The sequence below is a fragment of the Peromyscus eremicus genome, chromosome 4 (assembly GCF_949786415.1).
Source record: "Peromyscus eremicus chromosome 4, PerEre_H2_v1, whole genome shotgun sequence".
In the NCBI taxonomy this organism is placed as follows: Eukaryota; Metazoa; Chordata; class Mammalia; order Rodentia; family Cricetidae; genus Peromyscus; species Peromyscus eremicus.
In genome coordinates, this window is record NC_081419.1 from 63762150 (window position 1) to 63780585 (window position 18436).

General features: G+C 37.0%; 1 protein-coding gene across 1 annotated transcript; it reads left to right on the forward strand.

Annotated features, from left to right (window-relative positions):
* The first annotated feature begins 16086 nt into the window (after positions 1–16086).
* LOC131908262 (olfactory receptor 10AG1-like) lies at positions 16087–17067 on the forward strand. The gene has a single exon (XM_059259315.1). The coding sequence runs from the start codon at positions 16087–16089 to the stop codon at positions 17065–17067; it is 981 nt and encodes a 326-aa protein (XP_059115298.1).
* The last annotated feature ends 1369 nt before the right edge of the window (positions 17068–18436 follow it).

The window sequence follows — 18436 nt, forward strand, 5'->3', positions numbered from 1 at the left end:
TGTGGCTGGTACCATTCTTGGGTTGTTGTTCCTGAATTCTATAGGAAATCTGGCTTAAAAAACAGGAGAAGCAAGCCTGTAAGGAGCTCCCCCATCATGGCCTCTGCATCAACTCAATCCTTCAGGCTCCTGTCTTGACTTGGCTCCTGTTCTGACTTCCTTTTGTGATGAACAGCAATATGGAAGTGTAGGTTTAATGAACCCTTTACTCTACAACTTTCCTTTTGGTCATGGTGTTTTGTCACAGCAATAGAACCCTTTACTACAACATGCTTACTACACTATAATGTTGAACTGAATTAACAATGAGTAGGTAAACTCAGTTATTGATGCTTTTTTATGCACTTGATTATTGATTGTTTCATAATCATATAATTCTACTATAGAAAGATCAAGTTTCAGTTGACATTACGTATATTTTATGCTAAAGAAATCTTACTTTTTTTGAGTAGTCTGCTGCCATATGTGGGTTTAAATTATTGTTTTACAGATTGACATGGTGACACACACCTTTAATCCCAGCACTCTGGAGGCACAGACAGGTGTATCTCTGAGTTTAAGGCCATCTTGCCTGTAGAACAAGTTCAGGGCAGCCTGGGCTACACAGAGAAACCATGTCTTAAAAAACCCCAAAGAAAACAAATATAATTTTCCTTAAAACACTCCTCTCTTTTTCCATTAATACCCATGGTAGTTGTTTTGAAATATTTTCTTAACAAATTGCTCATATTTTTAAAAGTAAAAAAAATTGGAATTCCATGGAATTTTAGTATTAATATATTAGTAGTATTTATCAAGAAATATCACTGGGAAACAGAGTTTTCAAATGCATTTCAGTGGTTTTACATTTTTTTCTTCTGAAATGAAGAAGATCCATCCACTAAGCTAGTGAATTTCTGAATATTACAAACTTCCTTCACAGAAGTGCACATTTTATTCAGGCATGGTATTTGCACAGAATTATATATAATAGTAAAATAAGTAGATCCAGGCAGTGGTGGTACACACCTTTAATCCCAGCACTCGGGAGGCAGAGGCAGGTGGATCTCTATGAGTTCAAGGCCAGCCTGGGCTACAGAATGAGTTCCAAGAAAGGCATAAAGCTACACAGAGAAACTCTGTCTTGAAAAAAAAGTAACTAAGTATATAGGTACAATCTTTAATGAGCCAATTATAGCAATGAATATTTACTTATTTTTGTTTTAAAAAGATTTTAATCTTTAATTGTTAAGCTTTCTTTTCCTTTATTAATACTACAAATTAGTTAATCTTATAGATAAACAATTCAGTCTTACAGAATACAATGGTGGTAATCAGCGGCTAGGTGAATCAGGAGGCAAGAAGTACAGGAGAGGAAGATAACTGGTAGTAAGCTATAGCTATTGCACAGTCGAGTGACTAGCGATAATGGTAACATACTGCAAATTTCTGAAAATTAGAAGAAATACATTGAATATATTTGAAATAAAGAAATGATCATGTGTGTATTTAGCATTGAAATATCAAATTTCTAACAAATATGTACAATTTTTAATTTATCTGTTAGTATTTTTTATCTAATTCTTATAAGAGTGGTGGAAATGGAACAAAGCTCTCAAGTTTAAAGAGAATAAAGGACAGCTGGGCACTTGCTTATAATCCAAGTACTCATTAGGCGAAGTTGTGTTTCTGAGGGCATCCTTTTCTACATATCAAGTTCCAGGCTGGCCAGAGCTATATACTGTGACCCTGTATAATAAAACAATATAGAGGATTGAGAGAGCTTAATTAGCTGCTCTAGATAATAGAAAATAGAAAATCATGGAAGTGTATCTCAATAGTGTTGAGAGCATTAACAATAAAATTTTCGTAGGACATTTCATATTCTAGTCATTTTGAAAAATATCATATATAGTTTTTAAGCTACATGAACACATAGCAGAAATCAAGACAGAAATTTGGTGTGCAGATACCTTTGATGTAATAGGGGTAGAATAAGATGAACTGCCTAATATTTTGTTCTCATCAGTTAACATAGAAGATTTAGCACCGAGTCATCATAGGAATCAGTAGATATTTCATGAAGTGTTGAAGATATTTTGTAGTAACATACAACTTCATGATACCTAATCAAATATAGCCTAGTCTGCCCCATATAAGAACATAATTTGGAGGAAACACAAAGAGAATGTGTGTTTTAAAGAGATATTTTGTTTTTACTCTATTAAAGAGTGTTGTGTTTGCATGTACATATGTGTACTGATGTGTGTAGTACCCATGAAAATCAGAAGAGGGCATTGGGTTCTGTGGAATCAGAGTTACAAGCGTATGTGAGCCACTGTGTCCGTGATGGAACTAAACCCTGTCCAGCTCCAACTACTTTGTGGTAAATGTCTGTATATGTTTCTGTCTTGACTAATAAGGAAAAACTGAGATACTTTCCAGACCAAGCACTCTGGGAAAAGAAGAGACACAACGAAGACGCTACCATGCTGATTAATTTAAATTCTTTTATTATGGAGTATTGTTGGTCGAATACTGCAGTTAATTTGAGTCATCTCTTTATAGTCTTAATAGTGAGTTATTCCCCAACTATTTAACAAACTTAACATTCTTTGGACTATGGTGTAAAACATTTCTCAATAATTTGGCTTGGCTGGTAAGTCTCCATCAACATCAAACCCAAAACTCATCAGATAGCATCTGAAAACTTACAGCAGAGACTCTTCTTTACAGTTCTGTAGCCTTCCTACCTAATGTTCATATAAACAAATTTATTGAGTGCCTTAACTTGTAACTTTGTTTTGCTGTGGAGTATGAAGTGTTCATTTAAGCACTTCTATATTAAAATATATCATTCAGGGTATCATGAACCTGTGTTTTGAGTCCATATTCATTCATATCTGATTCTTTTTTTTTATGTGGCTGTTTTTTTTTTTATAATTTAATTTAATTTTACATATCAGCCACAGATTCCCCTGTCCTTGACCCTCCCACCCACCCCCTGCTCCCCAGCCCACACCCCATTCCCATCTCCTCCAGGGCAAAGACTCCCCTGGAAATTCAGCTCAACCTGATAGAGTCAGTCCAGGCAGGTCCAGTCCTCTCCTTTCAGGCTGAGCTAAGTGTCCCTGCATAAGCTCCAGGTTCCAAACAGCCAGCTCAGGCACTGAGGACAGGTCACGGTCCCACTGCCTGGATGTCTCCCAAACAGATCAAGCTAATCAACTGTCTCACTTATCCAGAGGGCCTGATCCAGTTGGGGGCTCCTCAGCTATTGGTTCATAGTTCATGTGTTTCCATTCGTTTGGCTATTTGTCCCTGTGCTTTTTCCAATCTTGGTCTCAACAACTCTCACTCACACAAACCCTCCTCTTTCTCGCCAATTAGACTTCTAAAGCTCCACCTGGGGCCTGGCCATGGATCTCTGCATCTGCTTCCATTAGTCTTTGGATGAGACTTCTAGCTTGACAGTTAGGGTGTTTGGCAATCCTATCACCAGACTAGGTCAGTTCGGGCTTTCTCTCGACCATTGCCAGTAGTTTATTGTGGAGGTATCTTTGTGGATTTCTGGGGACCTCTCTAGCACTTTGCTTCTTCCTATTCTAATGTGGTCTTCATTTATCATGGTCTGTTATCCCTTGTTCTCCCTCTCTGTTCTTGATCCAGCTGGGATCTCCTGCTCCCCTAAGCTCTCTTTCCCTCGACCTTTGCCATTCATTACCCCCACTCACATCCAGGTTGCTCATGTGGATCTCATCCATTTCTCTGTCATTGGGCGATCCCTGTGTCTTTCTTAGGGTCCTATTTTCTAGGTAGCCTCCCTGGAGTTGTGAGTAGCAGTCTGATCATCTTTGTTTTACACCTAGTATCCTCCTATGAGTAAGAACATACCATGTTTGTCTTTCTGAGTCTGGGTTACCTCACTCAGGATGATTTTTTCTAGATCTATCCATTTGCCTGCAAAACTCATGATGTCATAGTTTTTCTCTGCTGAGTAGTATTTTATTGTGTATATGTACCACATTTTATTTATCCATTCTTCAGTTGAAGGGCATCTAGGTTGTTTCTAGGTTCTGTCTATTACAAACAATGCTGATATGAACATAGCTGAGCAAGTGCCCTTGTGGTATGTTTGAGCATTCCTTGGGTATATGCCCAAGAGTGGTATAGCTGGGTCTTGGGGGAGATTGCTTCCCAATTTTCTAAGAAACCGCCATATTGATTTCCAAAGTGGCTGTATAAGCTTGCATTCCCACCAGCAGTGGAGGAGAGTACCCCTTGCTCCACATCCTCTCCAGCATAATGTGTCTTCAGTGTTTTTGATCTTAGCCATTCTGACAGACGTAAGGTGGTATCTCAGAGTTGTTTTGATTTGCATTTCCCTGATAATTAGGGATGTTGAGCAATTCCTTAAATGTCTTTCAGCCATTTGAGCTTCCTCTGTTGAGAATTCTCTGTTTAGTTCTATAGCCCATTTCTTAATTGGACTGTTGGGCATTTTGATGTCTAATTTCTTGAGTCTTTATATATTCTGGATATCAGCCCTCTGTCAGATGTGGGGTTGGTGAAGACCTTTTTCCCATTCTGTAGGCTGTCACTTTGTCTTGTTGACCATGTCCTATGCTCTACAAAAGCTTCTCAGTTTCAAAAGGTCCCATTGATTGATTGTTTCTCTCAGTGTCTGTGCTACTGGTGTTAGATTTAGGAAGTGATCTCCTATGCCAATGCGTTCAAGACTACTTCCTACTTTCTTTTTTATCAGGTTCAGAGTAACTGGATTTATGTTGAGGTCTTTGATCCACTTGGACTTAAGTTTTGTGCATGGTGACAGATATGGATCTATTTGCAGCCTTCTACATGTTGACATCCAGTTATGCCAGCACCATTTGTTGAAGATGCTTTCTTTTTTTCCACTGTACACTTTTGACTTCTTTGTCAAAAATTATATGTTCATAGGTGTGCAGATTAATGTCAGGGTCTTCAATTCGATTCCATTGGTCCACATGTCAGTTTTTATGCCAGTACCAAGCTGTTTTTGTTACTGTAGCTCTATAGTAGAGCTTGAAGTCAGGGATAGTGATGCCTCCAGAGGTTGTTTTATTGTATAGGATACTTTTGGCTATCCTGAGATTTTTGTTTTTCCGTATGAAGTTGAGTATTATTCTTTCCAGGTCTGTGAAGAACTGTGTTGGTGTTTTGATGGGGATTGCATTGAATCTATAGATTACTTTTGGTAAGATTGCCATTTTTACTATGTTAATCCTGCCTATCCATGAGCATGGGAGATCTTTCCGTTTTCTGAGATCTTCTTCAATTTCTTTTTTCAGGGACTTAAAGTTCTTGTCATATAGGTCCTTCACTTGCTTAGTTAGAGTCACCCCAAGGTATTGTATATCATTTTTGGATATTGTAAAAGGTGATGTATCTCTGATTTCCTTTTCAGCCTGTTTGTCAATTGTATATAGGAGGGCTACTGATTTTTTTGAGTTGATCTTGTATCCTGTTATGTTGCTGAAGGTGTTTATAACATATATGATTCTTAATAAATTATCAGTGAGTGTTGTGTTTTTCATCAAAACATATGAAGTTCTATTGTTATGTACAGTTTTCTCGGAGTTGAAACATCCCCTCATCTGGGTAGGAAGGAATCTCAGAAGACTCAGAAAATAAACAAATACCAACTGTTTGGCAAAACTGAATGTACAAGATTTAAAAGATCCCTCCAAAAGCATGAGGTAGCAGTAAAGAGTAGCTGGAAAATGAGACTTTCCAACCCAGGGAACTTCTTGTAAAGGATTTAACTTGTGATGCTTTGTGTAAATTATATAGAGAGATCTAGGGATGTTGCTTCCATGAACTTCAGCAAGACTTGTCTGAGACATTTTTGATGTAGCTATCTTGAGTCATTCATGATCCCTCAGCCTACAGAAGGTAGTAGAAATGTCCTGGTTAGAGCTGCATACTCAACTCTGGCACTCATGTTCTCAGTACCCTAGTCAAAGAATCCATTACCATTCAGAGCAAAGAGAAACTTCTTTGATTGAGTGTACCACGGCCTATGAAAACAAACAAAGTTTATGATGCAGTTTAGTACCATGACAATTTAGATGAGCAACAGTAGTTCTCCCTTCCCCATCCAGGATGTATGACATATTTTTAACCATGTTTTCAGCTCCAGTCACCTTTTTCATTTGGTGTATTGGTTTCTACACAAAATCAGGATGGTTGGTTACCCTGTACCATCTCGCCTAGCAGGTTAACATTGTAGTTTGTAGTTAGACAAGACTGCTAATACATTTTCTTACACAAGATACTATATAGACCCATTACAGCACTTTTCAGCACTGTGAAAGCTAGTGAGTAGGGAGGAAGGTTCTAGCTTAGTTCTAGCTTGATTTCTCTATATCCCCTTAATAAAGTGTTTGGTGATGAGATTTTTTTTTTGTTTTAATTTGTTCTTGTGTTAGTTTTAATTCATAATAATAATCTTGACTCTGTACTACTACTTGACTCTGAAGGGAATGAGGAAAATGTAGAACTCAAAGAACATCAGTGAGAGCAGAGATTATAGCATATTGTGAGCATATGGGGTGGAGGAGCTCTCCCGAGCTACAGAATGGATGATTTCATGGGCAAGTCAAAAAATATTAGTGTTGTACACAGTTGACAGTTGAGATCTTGCTGGGCTTTACACTCCTGGATCCAAAACACTCTGTGGCTCCCACAAAGGTTATGCCTTTTTTCATCTTCCTAAAAAATGGCATGTGACATTCAGGCACTTAGTCTTGACTGCAAAGAAGCAGTACTCGGAACCATCAGAGTGTGGTTCGGCATTTTCTATGGACAAGATTCCAGGACCTTTATGCTTCAGAATGAAGTTCTCATCCTCAAATTTTTCCCCATAGATGAGCCTACAGTCCATGCCCTTACAGGGTATGAAGTTGCCAACCTGGCACATGAGTCCTGAAATAATTCGGTGAAAGTAGGAACCCTAATGTCTGTTAGCATTTAGACATTACCTGGCAGTGCCCTTGAGGACCTAGCCAGTAAGCAGTCACTACTTTGGCCTACTCAGGGACCTGACAACATCATCTTTTGTACGCATTTGCATAGCCTATTTGTGTATGTGCTAAGTCCCTTTTAAGAAGTGGTCCCTGTCCACCTTTCTCTTTCTCTTTTTCTCTCTTCCTCTCTCTTCCCACAAGACTGAGTCTATACCTCCTCTCTTCCCCCCTTTCCTGTCTCTTCTCCTCTTCCTCTCACTTCTTTTTTTTCTTCCTCTTCTCTCCCCAGCTCTTCTCTCCCCCTTCCAATAAACCCTCTATGTGAGTGCTGTCTGCATGGTATGTGTGTCTCTCTCTCACCTGCCGTGAGGCCCATTGTCTCCAGCCTGCGAAGGCCATCGCCTGCCATTTTCAAATTATAACAATATCCACATACTTTCTCTCCATGGGTTACAAGATGCAAATTTTGAGCTATCTTTAGAACTTCATCCAGAAAGAGCTCAAAGGATGAGCACAAAAACAGCAAAGGGATCAACCCTGATTGCCATGTGTAAAAGCAGTCACAGGGAATGGTATGGTAGGCAAAATTCAGCAATGAGATATTTTCTATTTTAGGCAGGAAAGTAAAATTCATGTAAGGAGTCTGAATTTTTTTTTGAGGCCTCCAGGGCCTTTGCAACCAACAACAGTCTTTGAATAGATGCCACAAACCTGACAATCAATTTGGTTTTTGTTTACTAAAGAATGACTTTGAGCGACTTTACCCATCCTTATAGACTATCTCATTCCTAACTGTAGTTTTTTAACCAAAATCTATGTGAGAAACTTGCAGACAATGCTTACTTAACCAATTATGAGTTCTTTATTTTTGACTGGTGACAAAGACTGGGCCAGCAAGTCAGAGAGATTGTTGATGCTGAAGCTAAGGGATACAGTGTTGTTTTTTGTTTTTTCCCCTGGAGCTGAGAGCCTTGCTAGGCAAGTGCTCTACCACTGAGCTAAATCTCCTACCCTGGGATACAGTGCTTTTAAAGGTAAAGGATCACAGAAATCACAAATTACATCAAACTTATGTGTCAGAGTAAGCTTGCAACCTTTGTTTCTTCAACTTAGTCATTAAAGACACAACTCAGCAACCAATTTTCTTTCTTTCTTTTTTTTTTTTTTTTTTGTTTTTTCTGTGTAGCTTTACGCCTTTCCTGGAACTCACTCTGTAGCCCAGGTTGGCCTTGAACTCACAGAGATCCGCCTGCCTCTGCCTCCTCAGTGCTTGGATCAAAGGTATGCGCCACCACTGCCTGGCTCAACAACCAATTTTGATTCATGCCTTTATCATTTATTTTAGTTAATGTTTACTTTGTACAAATGTTAAGTTTTTGGTTGATACATCTGAATAGTGGTCAGGGTCATAGACAATTCCATGTGTGGTATCATGACAGACCTGGCTATTGTAAGGAAAGGTAGAATGCAGAGAAGAGTCTAAGCAAACACAAAATGGAATCTGGGCAAGATGGTATTACTTAATCACTTCAAAATATAAAACAGTAAATATCAATATGTTTATTTTCAGTATCAATTTTAGTGAGCTTTTTTAAAATCTGTCTCCTTGTCTACCCTGATGACAATTGCATTCCTGCTGGCACCTTGCTGTCTCCAGTCTTCTGTCTCTAGATGTTTGTTGCTGTTCTTGCTCTATTTTTGTTTCCAACATTTTTACTTATGTTATTTCTTTAATTCACTTTTTAAAAATGTGCATTAGTTTTTTGAGAATTTCATAGAATGTATTTTATTATATTCATTTTTCTTTTCCAATTCTTCCCTCACAGCCTTCCCTCACCAATTCAAGTCTTTGTTTTCTCCACCATGTCTAGTGTGTACTGCCCACAAACAGTTGGATGTGAGATTGTCTACTGATGTTCAGTCAATGCATCAGGAGTCAAACCTTTGAAGAAAATGGTCTCATTCTCCAAGAATCTACCAATTGTCAATAGTGTTGTGGAATATTAGTCTAAGATTTGTTAATTCATTTATGCTGTAGAATGTTTGTTTAATGATGCAAAGATGTGTTGTGTTCTTCTTTGTTGCATTTTTTTAGCTCTGTAAAGCTGTGTTACATTGCCTGCCTAAATACCTGATTGGTCTAATAAAGAGCTGAAGAGCACATAGCTAGGCCATAGAGGGATAGGTGGGGCTGCCAGGCAGAGATAATAAATAAGAGGAGAAATCTGAGCTCAAAAGAGGAGTGAGGGGTGAGAAAAGGAGAAGAAGAGGAGGACACCAGTGGCCATTCACTAAGTCACGTGGTTAGTTTTGGAGTAAGAAAGAAAAAAGATATAAAGAATAGCATAAAGAAAGGTAAAAGTCCAAGAGGCAAAATGTACTTAAAGAGAAACAGGATAATTCAAGTTAGAAAACCAGGCTAGAAAAAAGCCAAGCTAAGGCCAGGCATTCATAAGTAAGAATGTCTCTGTGTATTTATTTGGGAGCTAGTTGGCAGTCCCCCAAAGAATAAAAAAATAGATCTGGATCTGACCTGGAAGTCTCCTTCCTCACATTCATCTCTCATTAGTTTTCAAGGAGCCATGCAAAGTTTCAACACATTAAAAAATAATCAACAGTCTCATCGAGCTAAAATACCAATGAACCTGTGGGAGGCCCGATTGGAGACTAACTCCCACATTTTACTCCAGGTTACTCTTGAGGAGTAAGGGATAAGAGATTTAGATAGAAGGATAGAGGGGAGAAAAATGGATAGACACACAAGATAGCCTCAGAAGAACCTGGATCCTTATCCATCAGCTCCTCCTGTCTCTTCTAAAGGGCTATTTATAGGAATGCCAAGGGGTGGAGCAAAAGACCACCTGACAGCTTAGCCAAGTGTAGACCCTTCCAATCACCTAGAAATCATGTGCATGGTCAAGCAAACCTCTATTGCAGCTCTGCTGGGTACAGCAAGCTCAGATCTCATTAGAAGACCTTTTTGGGCCTCACAGAACCACAACTTCATTGCAACACTGGCATTTATATCCTGTAGGTAACCAACACTCACTTATTTGGACTTAAGGCCTACTTGATGAGAATTTCATGTGTGGCAATGCAAATTTAGCCAACTTCCTGTTGCTGGTGTGCCCATGATATCTGAACGAAAACCTACCATTACCAGTTTCTTAAAATACTGTGATTCCCACCTTTACTCTAAATACATATCCTTAACAAGCAGATTAAGAGTAGCTGTCACATGTCATCAAAAAAATAACCAACTACATTTTGGCATCCAAAGTGGGGCTTGTATGTTCATATAGGGCCTGAGAAAGCTGAAAAAGGGGTGGTGGTAGATATGGCTCCTTTAAGAGTCTCTACTGTACTGACAACTGGTAAGTTAGTACTGATAAGCTAGGTAGAAACAGGGTGCTGAACAGTGATACTTGCTGCAGCACAAGTACTGGCATTCCAGATATGGGGGAGTTGAATCCAGTTCTTGGTCACCTACCTCCTATGAGCCCTTGAGCTTTAGGCTTGGCTCTCAAAGACCACAGAAGCAGACAGAGTCAACCACCAAAGACATAGCGGAGGTCCTAGCCATGTTGCTAGTAGTTTTAAGGCTCACGAAGACAAAAAAGACTAGAGATATTCCATAAAAGATGTCGAGACAGAAAAAAAAAAAAAAGGAAAAAAACCCAACCTCTCAACAGGTTCCAGTGTGTTTAAAAATATACGTAGGCTTAAGAAAGAAAAGAAGCTTCATGTTGTAACAAACAAAAATCAGTACAAAAAGCCACAACTAGTTAAAATGCAGAGATGAAAAAGCCACAACTGGTTAAAATGCAGAGATGAAATGACTATGGAGTATTTAACTCCAACTAATATACTTTCAATACAACCCCTTCACTTAAGGCTCAGAGAACATCACGGAAGAGAGGATGGCAATAATGTAAGAGACAGAGGATCATGGTATATTCTGTGAGATACTCTCTTTAGAAAAAAACAAAGAAAAACAAATACAGATAAAAGGAGAGAGAGAGATCTGTAGGTCAAGCCCAAACACCACAAACCTGCCATAGAGTAGTTCAAGCCCTCAGGCTTCAGCTGGCCTGAGAGAAACAACTAGGAAGCTGTTTTTAGCTCCATTTTAGAATCTTTTTTTTTTTTTTTTTTTTAAAGTTTTCTCAGGTTTTAGGTGGAAACTCTTGCCCCACATTTTGGCGCCACAAAGATTTCCTAGTGAGATCTGAGCTTAATTTACCCAGCAGAGCTGCAATAGAGGATTGCTTGACCATGCACATGGTTCCTAGGTGATTGGAAGGGTCTACACTTGGCTAAGCTAGGAGGAGATCTTTTGCTCCACCCATTGGCATTCCTATAAATAGCCCTTTAGAAGAGACAGGAGGGGCCAATGGATAAGGATCCAGGCCCTCCCGAGGCTATTTTGTGTTTCTATCTATTTCTCCTTTGCTCACCGATCCATGTGTCCCTCCTAGGGTCTTCCTCGCTAGCTAGTTCCCAGGATACAATAACTTTTGCAAGCTATGCAGGGTACTCAAGATTAATGTCTAAGACCAATTGTTGTATCAAGATTCCATAATTTCTTGACTTCTAAGGGAAAATAGAAAGAAACACTCAACACTTCATTGCCTGAAGAAGTTCCTTTGTTTCTCAGGAAGTGAAAAAGCACATAGTGCCCTGGAGTGCCCCAGGAGACTGTAACCTGAAAAACCTACGACTCATGCCTCTCGTGGTAGCTAGGCCTGGCCAATTCCATGATTCCCTGCAGTTACCTCTCTCACTGTGTGGATGTAATATATATGAGACAAATCTAAAACAATCAAAGTATCTCCTGATCTAATACTAATTTTTAGCATTAAAAATCAAAGTATTATATTTATTTATGCTAATATTAAAATAAAAAAAACTAAGCAGTATTAATACTTTAAAAATGAAAAACATAATAAAAAAGAAAAAATACCCCCAACCATTAAAGGAATTACATTAAAAATATTGAGAAGCATTTAGGACAGAGTAGAAAGTGGTTTAGAATAAATGTAGTGTGAAAGTATAAAAAAATTAACATTAGGCAGCAGAATGTGCTAGATGTCCTCTCTTTCACAATAAAATTCTCTCCAGTTGTTTATAATAGTATTTGGTAGCTTCAGCATGATCTGTTTGTGGAGCATCTCCCACTGCTAGAGTGCAACAGTATGTGTGTGAGGTGGGGTTCATCTTCTGCCCTCTGGTTAGTATAAATTCTCCCCATGAAAATGATAGCATACAACATCACACAGCTAAGAAATTAAACAGATAAAGAATGTGAATGATCTCAGATAAATGATATCAAAGTTTTAATATTTATTCTTCTGGGGCTAGTGAATGATTTGAATGTGTTTGGGGAAGAATTCTGTGGAGATGTTACAAAAACAGTCTAGTCTGTGATACATGATTGTAATATATAATATGTACATATACTAAATTAATTGCAAACTTAGGCACCAAGGTATTAATTTAGGTGTGACAAGTGAGAATAGGTATCCCCATTGGAAAGAAGTATTTTCTCTATAAATAGCACTGGGTGTTTAGTCAGGTATTATTTAAATGTGATATAACCACCAATTTATACATATTAAAAACAATATAACTTCAGTGAGAAAGAACAACTTTAACAAAACTGAAAAGGTAAACTGATAATATGTTGATATTTCTTTCAGCATTATGAATGGATCATGATTTAATAATACATATCGGACATCTGAAATAATGAATTTAAAAATATTGGACTTAAAGTTTTATTGTTTGATTATTCCCAGATTTTTCTTACTGCATAATTTAATTGATAAGATAATATGGCAACCCTCTGGAGTTTTTAATTCTTAACATTTTTCTATCATTATGATAAAAATATAAAGAAGCATAATGAAAAAGTGTTGCTTTGATTACAATGAAAGCAAATTTTGTTGTGTTGGTAATAAAGGAAAATCTACTAGTTTAACAGCTTTCCTAGAAATACTTTCCCTGTATTAAAGACTCTCCTGATAGAAGGGAAACCAGACAGAAATTGTTTGTTCCATGTTACAAGTGTCATGATTGGTGAACAGTTGCTGATTTGATTGTGATGATTTATGTCTTAATATTGGCTATAAAACTCCCAAGCAAAATCATGACAGGATTAGTATGCAATATATGACTACATGTGCTTAATATGGTAAAAGTTGTTTTATTTTTCCATGGGGATAATTTAGATGCAAAGGAAAGTAAACATAATTATATTACTTTAATAAATAAAGAATAAAAACAAAATATATACTTTTATGCAATATCTATTTTAATCAAATCTGTAAGCATTAGTAAGATCTTTAGATATTGAAAATTAAATTTTATGTTCTCACATTCTCATTGAATCTTTCCACTTGACTCACATGAAGAAGCCAATTCTAATGAGAAGTTCTACCATTACTTTAATTTGGAATCACATATCAGATAAAATAGTATCTGTATCTGTAATACAATGGATCATGTTAAATAATGTGGAGTGCAGAAAAGACATGAACATATAAACAGGAGCTCTGGGGCTGTTCAGTGGGATACACTGGTATGCTTTAGTTTGGCAAAGGGCTACACAGATTAAAAGGGGGTTTACAAGAAGCAAGACAACATGATTGATAGCTGAATTAGGGTTTTGTTTTTTCTGAGTACTCTTAAATTTTTGGCTTCACAGCAATAGGCAAATACATATTTTGTGGTACTTGTCTGTACCCACCTCTAAGTGTTTTCCTATTATAAAAACACATTTTCACTATATGCATACAATTTTTCTTTTCTTAGGTTAGTAAACAACTTATAACAATTACTATACAATTGACCTATTTTTCGCCTTATTTCTTTCATATAACTTGCTTGCTTAAGTCCTTTATTTAACAAGTAGAAACTCAACAAAGTAAACAGACAAAAATAATTAAGAATTGTTTAAAAGAAAAAATGTGAAAAATGACAGAAAGAAAATAATACTAAAATTTCCAAAAATCAAAATGGTTAAACCAACAACATCTTTAATTAGGAGAATACTTTATTTTGTGAGACAACACTTCACTTTTAGAACCAGGGTTGCCTTGAACTCCTGCCAATATCTTGCCTTTAACTCCTAAGAACGTAGATTACAGAAAGACATTACAACAGCTTGCTTTATAAGAATTTTTTGAGTCTCATTTTCTCCCTATACAACGAATCGAGGTGGCATAAACAACTTCTTTTTACTACATAAAAATGATGAAATTTAATTAAGAAACATTTGACCTACTTTTGTGAATGCAACTTAATGGCAATTCTCACAAAAATCATGGTGGCTTCTCTGATAGCTGTACAAGCATTGCTACTACATATTAAGACGTAATCATCATGTGAAAAATAAAAAGAAATAGCAGAAGGTCTTTAAGCTTCGCTTTCATGGGATCATGAACTAGAACTCAGTATTAAAAATAATAGATTGAGGGAGTGAATACACAGAATTAGGTGGCTACGTAAAGAGTAGTCAGGGTTGAAGTCTGGATTAATAGCTCAATGATAAGGGAAGGTGTTGCTAAACTTGATAACTTGGATTCAGTCCCTTGGCTCCACATGACTCAAGAAGAAAACCAAATACCAGAACATGTCCTGTGACCTCTGCTTGTGGCCTGTGGAATGTGTAAAATACCCTCCTCAACCTACTCACATGCAAACACAGAAAGAGAGATAGAGAAAGAGAGAGAGATACAGAGAGAGGGACGGAGAGAGGGGGAGGTGAGGGGAAAGATGGAGAAGGAAAGAGTGCAACACAGTAAAAATTTTTTAAAAATATCCAGTTTGAAATGAAATAATCCTGTGTATTCTGTACATTGAAGGAAATTTAAGTATTTCAAATATAAGAAGTCAGAAAGTACTTTTAATTTAGATTTAAAATAATAGGTTTTATGTGTTGTTTGTCATTCTGGGTCTGGCTCCTCTTATACAATATGAAATTTTCTGGTTCCATGCATTTACTGGAAAACTTCATGCTTACATTATTTTTTACAGCTGAATATAACTTCATGATGTACACATACTATATTTTCTTTATCCATTTATCACTGAGGGATAGATATTTAGTTTTGTTTTCCATCTCCTGGCTATTATGAATAAAGTGACAATGAACACAGCTGAGCGAGTATCTGTGGAGTAGGCTGTCACACCTTTGTGTATATACAATAGCTATGTCATATGAAAAAGTATTTATTTATTGAGATTATAATGTAATTAAAACATTTATTCCTTCCCTTTCCTCCCCTAGGCCCTGCTTTTTATCCTATCCTTTGAAATGTTGGTTAACATATCGTGATTGCTAAAAGTTGGATATAATCTAATAAAAACATATAGATGAATATTTTTGTTTAATACATTTTAATTGTTAATTAAAATATGTACTGACATCATAGATTAACAACATTCAGACATTTACTACTCTACAAGTGAAAGGGAAGACCTTTTAAAGAATGCAAGTCTCAGTAGTTTACACATTTAAAGAGAAGCAGTAATCCCATACATAGAAAAAGCAAATGGAAATTCTTATCCAGTCGTTGGCAAATGAAATAAAATTTTTAGTTCTGTTTAGCTCAGACTGCATGTGAGATCGAAAATTCATGTCTCAAAAAAGGAATAATAATAATAAAGCATCATAGATGTCAATGTTATTTTTGAAATTCAAAGATAAATAACTTTTGAAAGATTTAATGCTTAATAAAGTCAGGAACTAGTTTAAACAAATACTGAAACTATGAAAAGAAATAGCCCCAGGGAGGCTAGAGAAATGGCACTGTAGTGCAACATCAAGATCATATATGTGTGTATTATCCTTCTGGTATGGCAAATGAATAAAAACATATAGATCTATGGATTTCTTTGAGGAAATTAGAATATACATCTATCATGGCTAATGCATTTGGAAGACTTTATTCATAAACTGGTTCCATTTTTACTCATGTGAATTCACTGCTTCTAGTTTCAGAGTACATCACCCAGAAATACAAAGTGCAAGATTCAGAAAGAAACGTAGAAGTTATAAAGACCAAAACACACACCTCATCCTATTTGAAAAAGAGAAATGCAATTCAAACATGTGAACCTACAGAGAGGAAACAAATTGAAAATCATAGAAACTAATCTTACTCTACCAATGGAATTTGTTCTCTTGGGATTTTCTGATATTCCCAAATTGCATTGGTTTCTCTTTGGAATCTTCCTATTCATCTACATAATTATCCTGTTGGGGAATGGCATCATCATTCTAATCACAAGGGTTGAGCCCACTCTGCAAACCCCCATGTATTTTTTCATTAGTAATTTTTCTTTCTTAGAAATCTGTTATGTTTCTGTCACCCTTCCTAGAATGCTTATGGATCTTTTCACACTGAAAGGAAGTATTTCCTTTTTTGCCTGTGCTACACAAATGTGCCTATTCCTTATATTGGGGGCCACAGAGTGTTTCCTTCTGGCTGTGATGTCCTATGACCGTTATGTGGCCATCTGCAACCCTCTGCACTATCCTGTTGTCATGAATCACAGGGTGTGTACCCAGCTAGTGGTTGGTTCCTGGGTCATTGGAATTCCCATTCAGGTGGGGCAGACATATCAGATTTTGTCTCTGCCCTTCTGTGAATCTAACCAAATCAATCACTTCTTCTGTGACATACCTCCACTGCTCAAATTAGCATGTGGTAACATCTTTGTGAATGAGATTGTAGTCTTTATATTTGCTGTATTGATTGTCACTGTTCCCTTCATGTTGATCCTTGCATCTTACAGCAGGATCATCTCAACCATCCTGAAATTGCCATCAAACACAGGAAGGACCAAAGCCTTTTCCACCTGCTCTTCCCACCTCATAGTTGTGTTTTTATTCTATGGATCAGCTAGTATCACCTATTTAAAACCTAAGTCCAATAAGTATGAAGGAACAGACAAACTCCTTTCTCTGTTTTACACCATTTTGACTCCAATGTTTAATCCCCTAATATATAGCCTGAGGAACAAAGATGTCACAGGGGCGCTGAGAAAGTTATTTACCAGATTGGTAGCAGTGTGAGACAATTCAAATCAGAAAAAATATTTTTATATATTTGTATATTTAATTAGAACACAATTTCATCCTGTAAATAAATTGATAATATGGTTTCCTCTCAATGGACTCGATTTTTCATACTTAATCTGCAAGCTCATTAAAAATGTTCTGCTTTTAAACATCAGTTTTTTTCCCTTGCTTTATATGGGTAAATAGAAGTTTGTAAGTCAACAAGAAATGATTTTGCTTTACCTACTGCAAAATTCCCCCAGTAAAACCCTTATCCTTGTATTCTTCTGACTCTTTTGCCTGCTCTTGGGACACTTTCCCTCCTACTGGGTTGCCTCATCTTTACAAAGGGTATATGCCTAGTCTTATTGTAACTTGTGATTCTGTGTTCAGTTGATATCCCTGGGAGGCCTGCTCTTTTATCAAGGGACAAGGAAGAGGAGTGAATCTAGGGGAGACTGGGAGAGAGAGTGGGAGGACTGGAAGGAGGGTAAACTGTGATCAGATGTAATATATGAGAAAAGAATAAAAATAAAACTGTTTTGTTTCCCATACAGTTAGCCAATGCAATATTAGAAAACATGAACAATTTTTCAGCATTAGTTTTTCTAAAAATGGAAACGTTTTGATGAGGGAAAAATTCCCACCCTAGCCTTCCAGGAGATAAGAAATTATATAGAAAGAAGTCATTGTTTACGTAAACATCGGGATAATATATGTAATCAGGTTTGTAACATGCTATCTTAAGTGGTTTGAAATGATTTGTTCCCATATTGCATAATAGTTCTGTGATGTATACACTATTATTAGCTCTCAAATTTTGGTTAAGTATAATTGAACATACAGAAAAAAACAATTCAAAATTTTGTAAATCATTTTTAAAACAAAGTAATATATATGTATATATCATTTTTTATTAAAAAAGATTTTCTTTCCTTTTACATACCAGGGTTGTTCCCTTTTCCTCCTCTTCTCCTGCTCCCTCCACCTCCCCCCATCTCACACCCATCCTCTCCTGATAAAGAGTTAGGCCTCCTTTGCGTAGTCAACACAGGCTGTTATACCATGTTGGGACTAGACCTAGCCCCTCCTTCCAACATCAAGGCTGAGTAAGGCATTGCACCATAGGAAATGGGGTCTAAAAAGCCCCTTTGTGTACCCGAGGTAAGCCCTGGTCCCATTGCCAGGGGACCAACAAATACATCAAGCCACGTAACTTTCACCCACATTCAGAGGGCTCCCCAGCTGTCAATTCATGAGCTCTCATTAGCTTTGGTGAGGTATTTGTGTGTTTTTTTTTTCATCATGATTCATAACAGCATTATTTATAATATCCAGAACCTGGAAACAACCTAGATGTCCTTCAACAGAAGACTGGATAAAG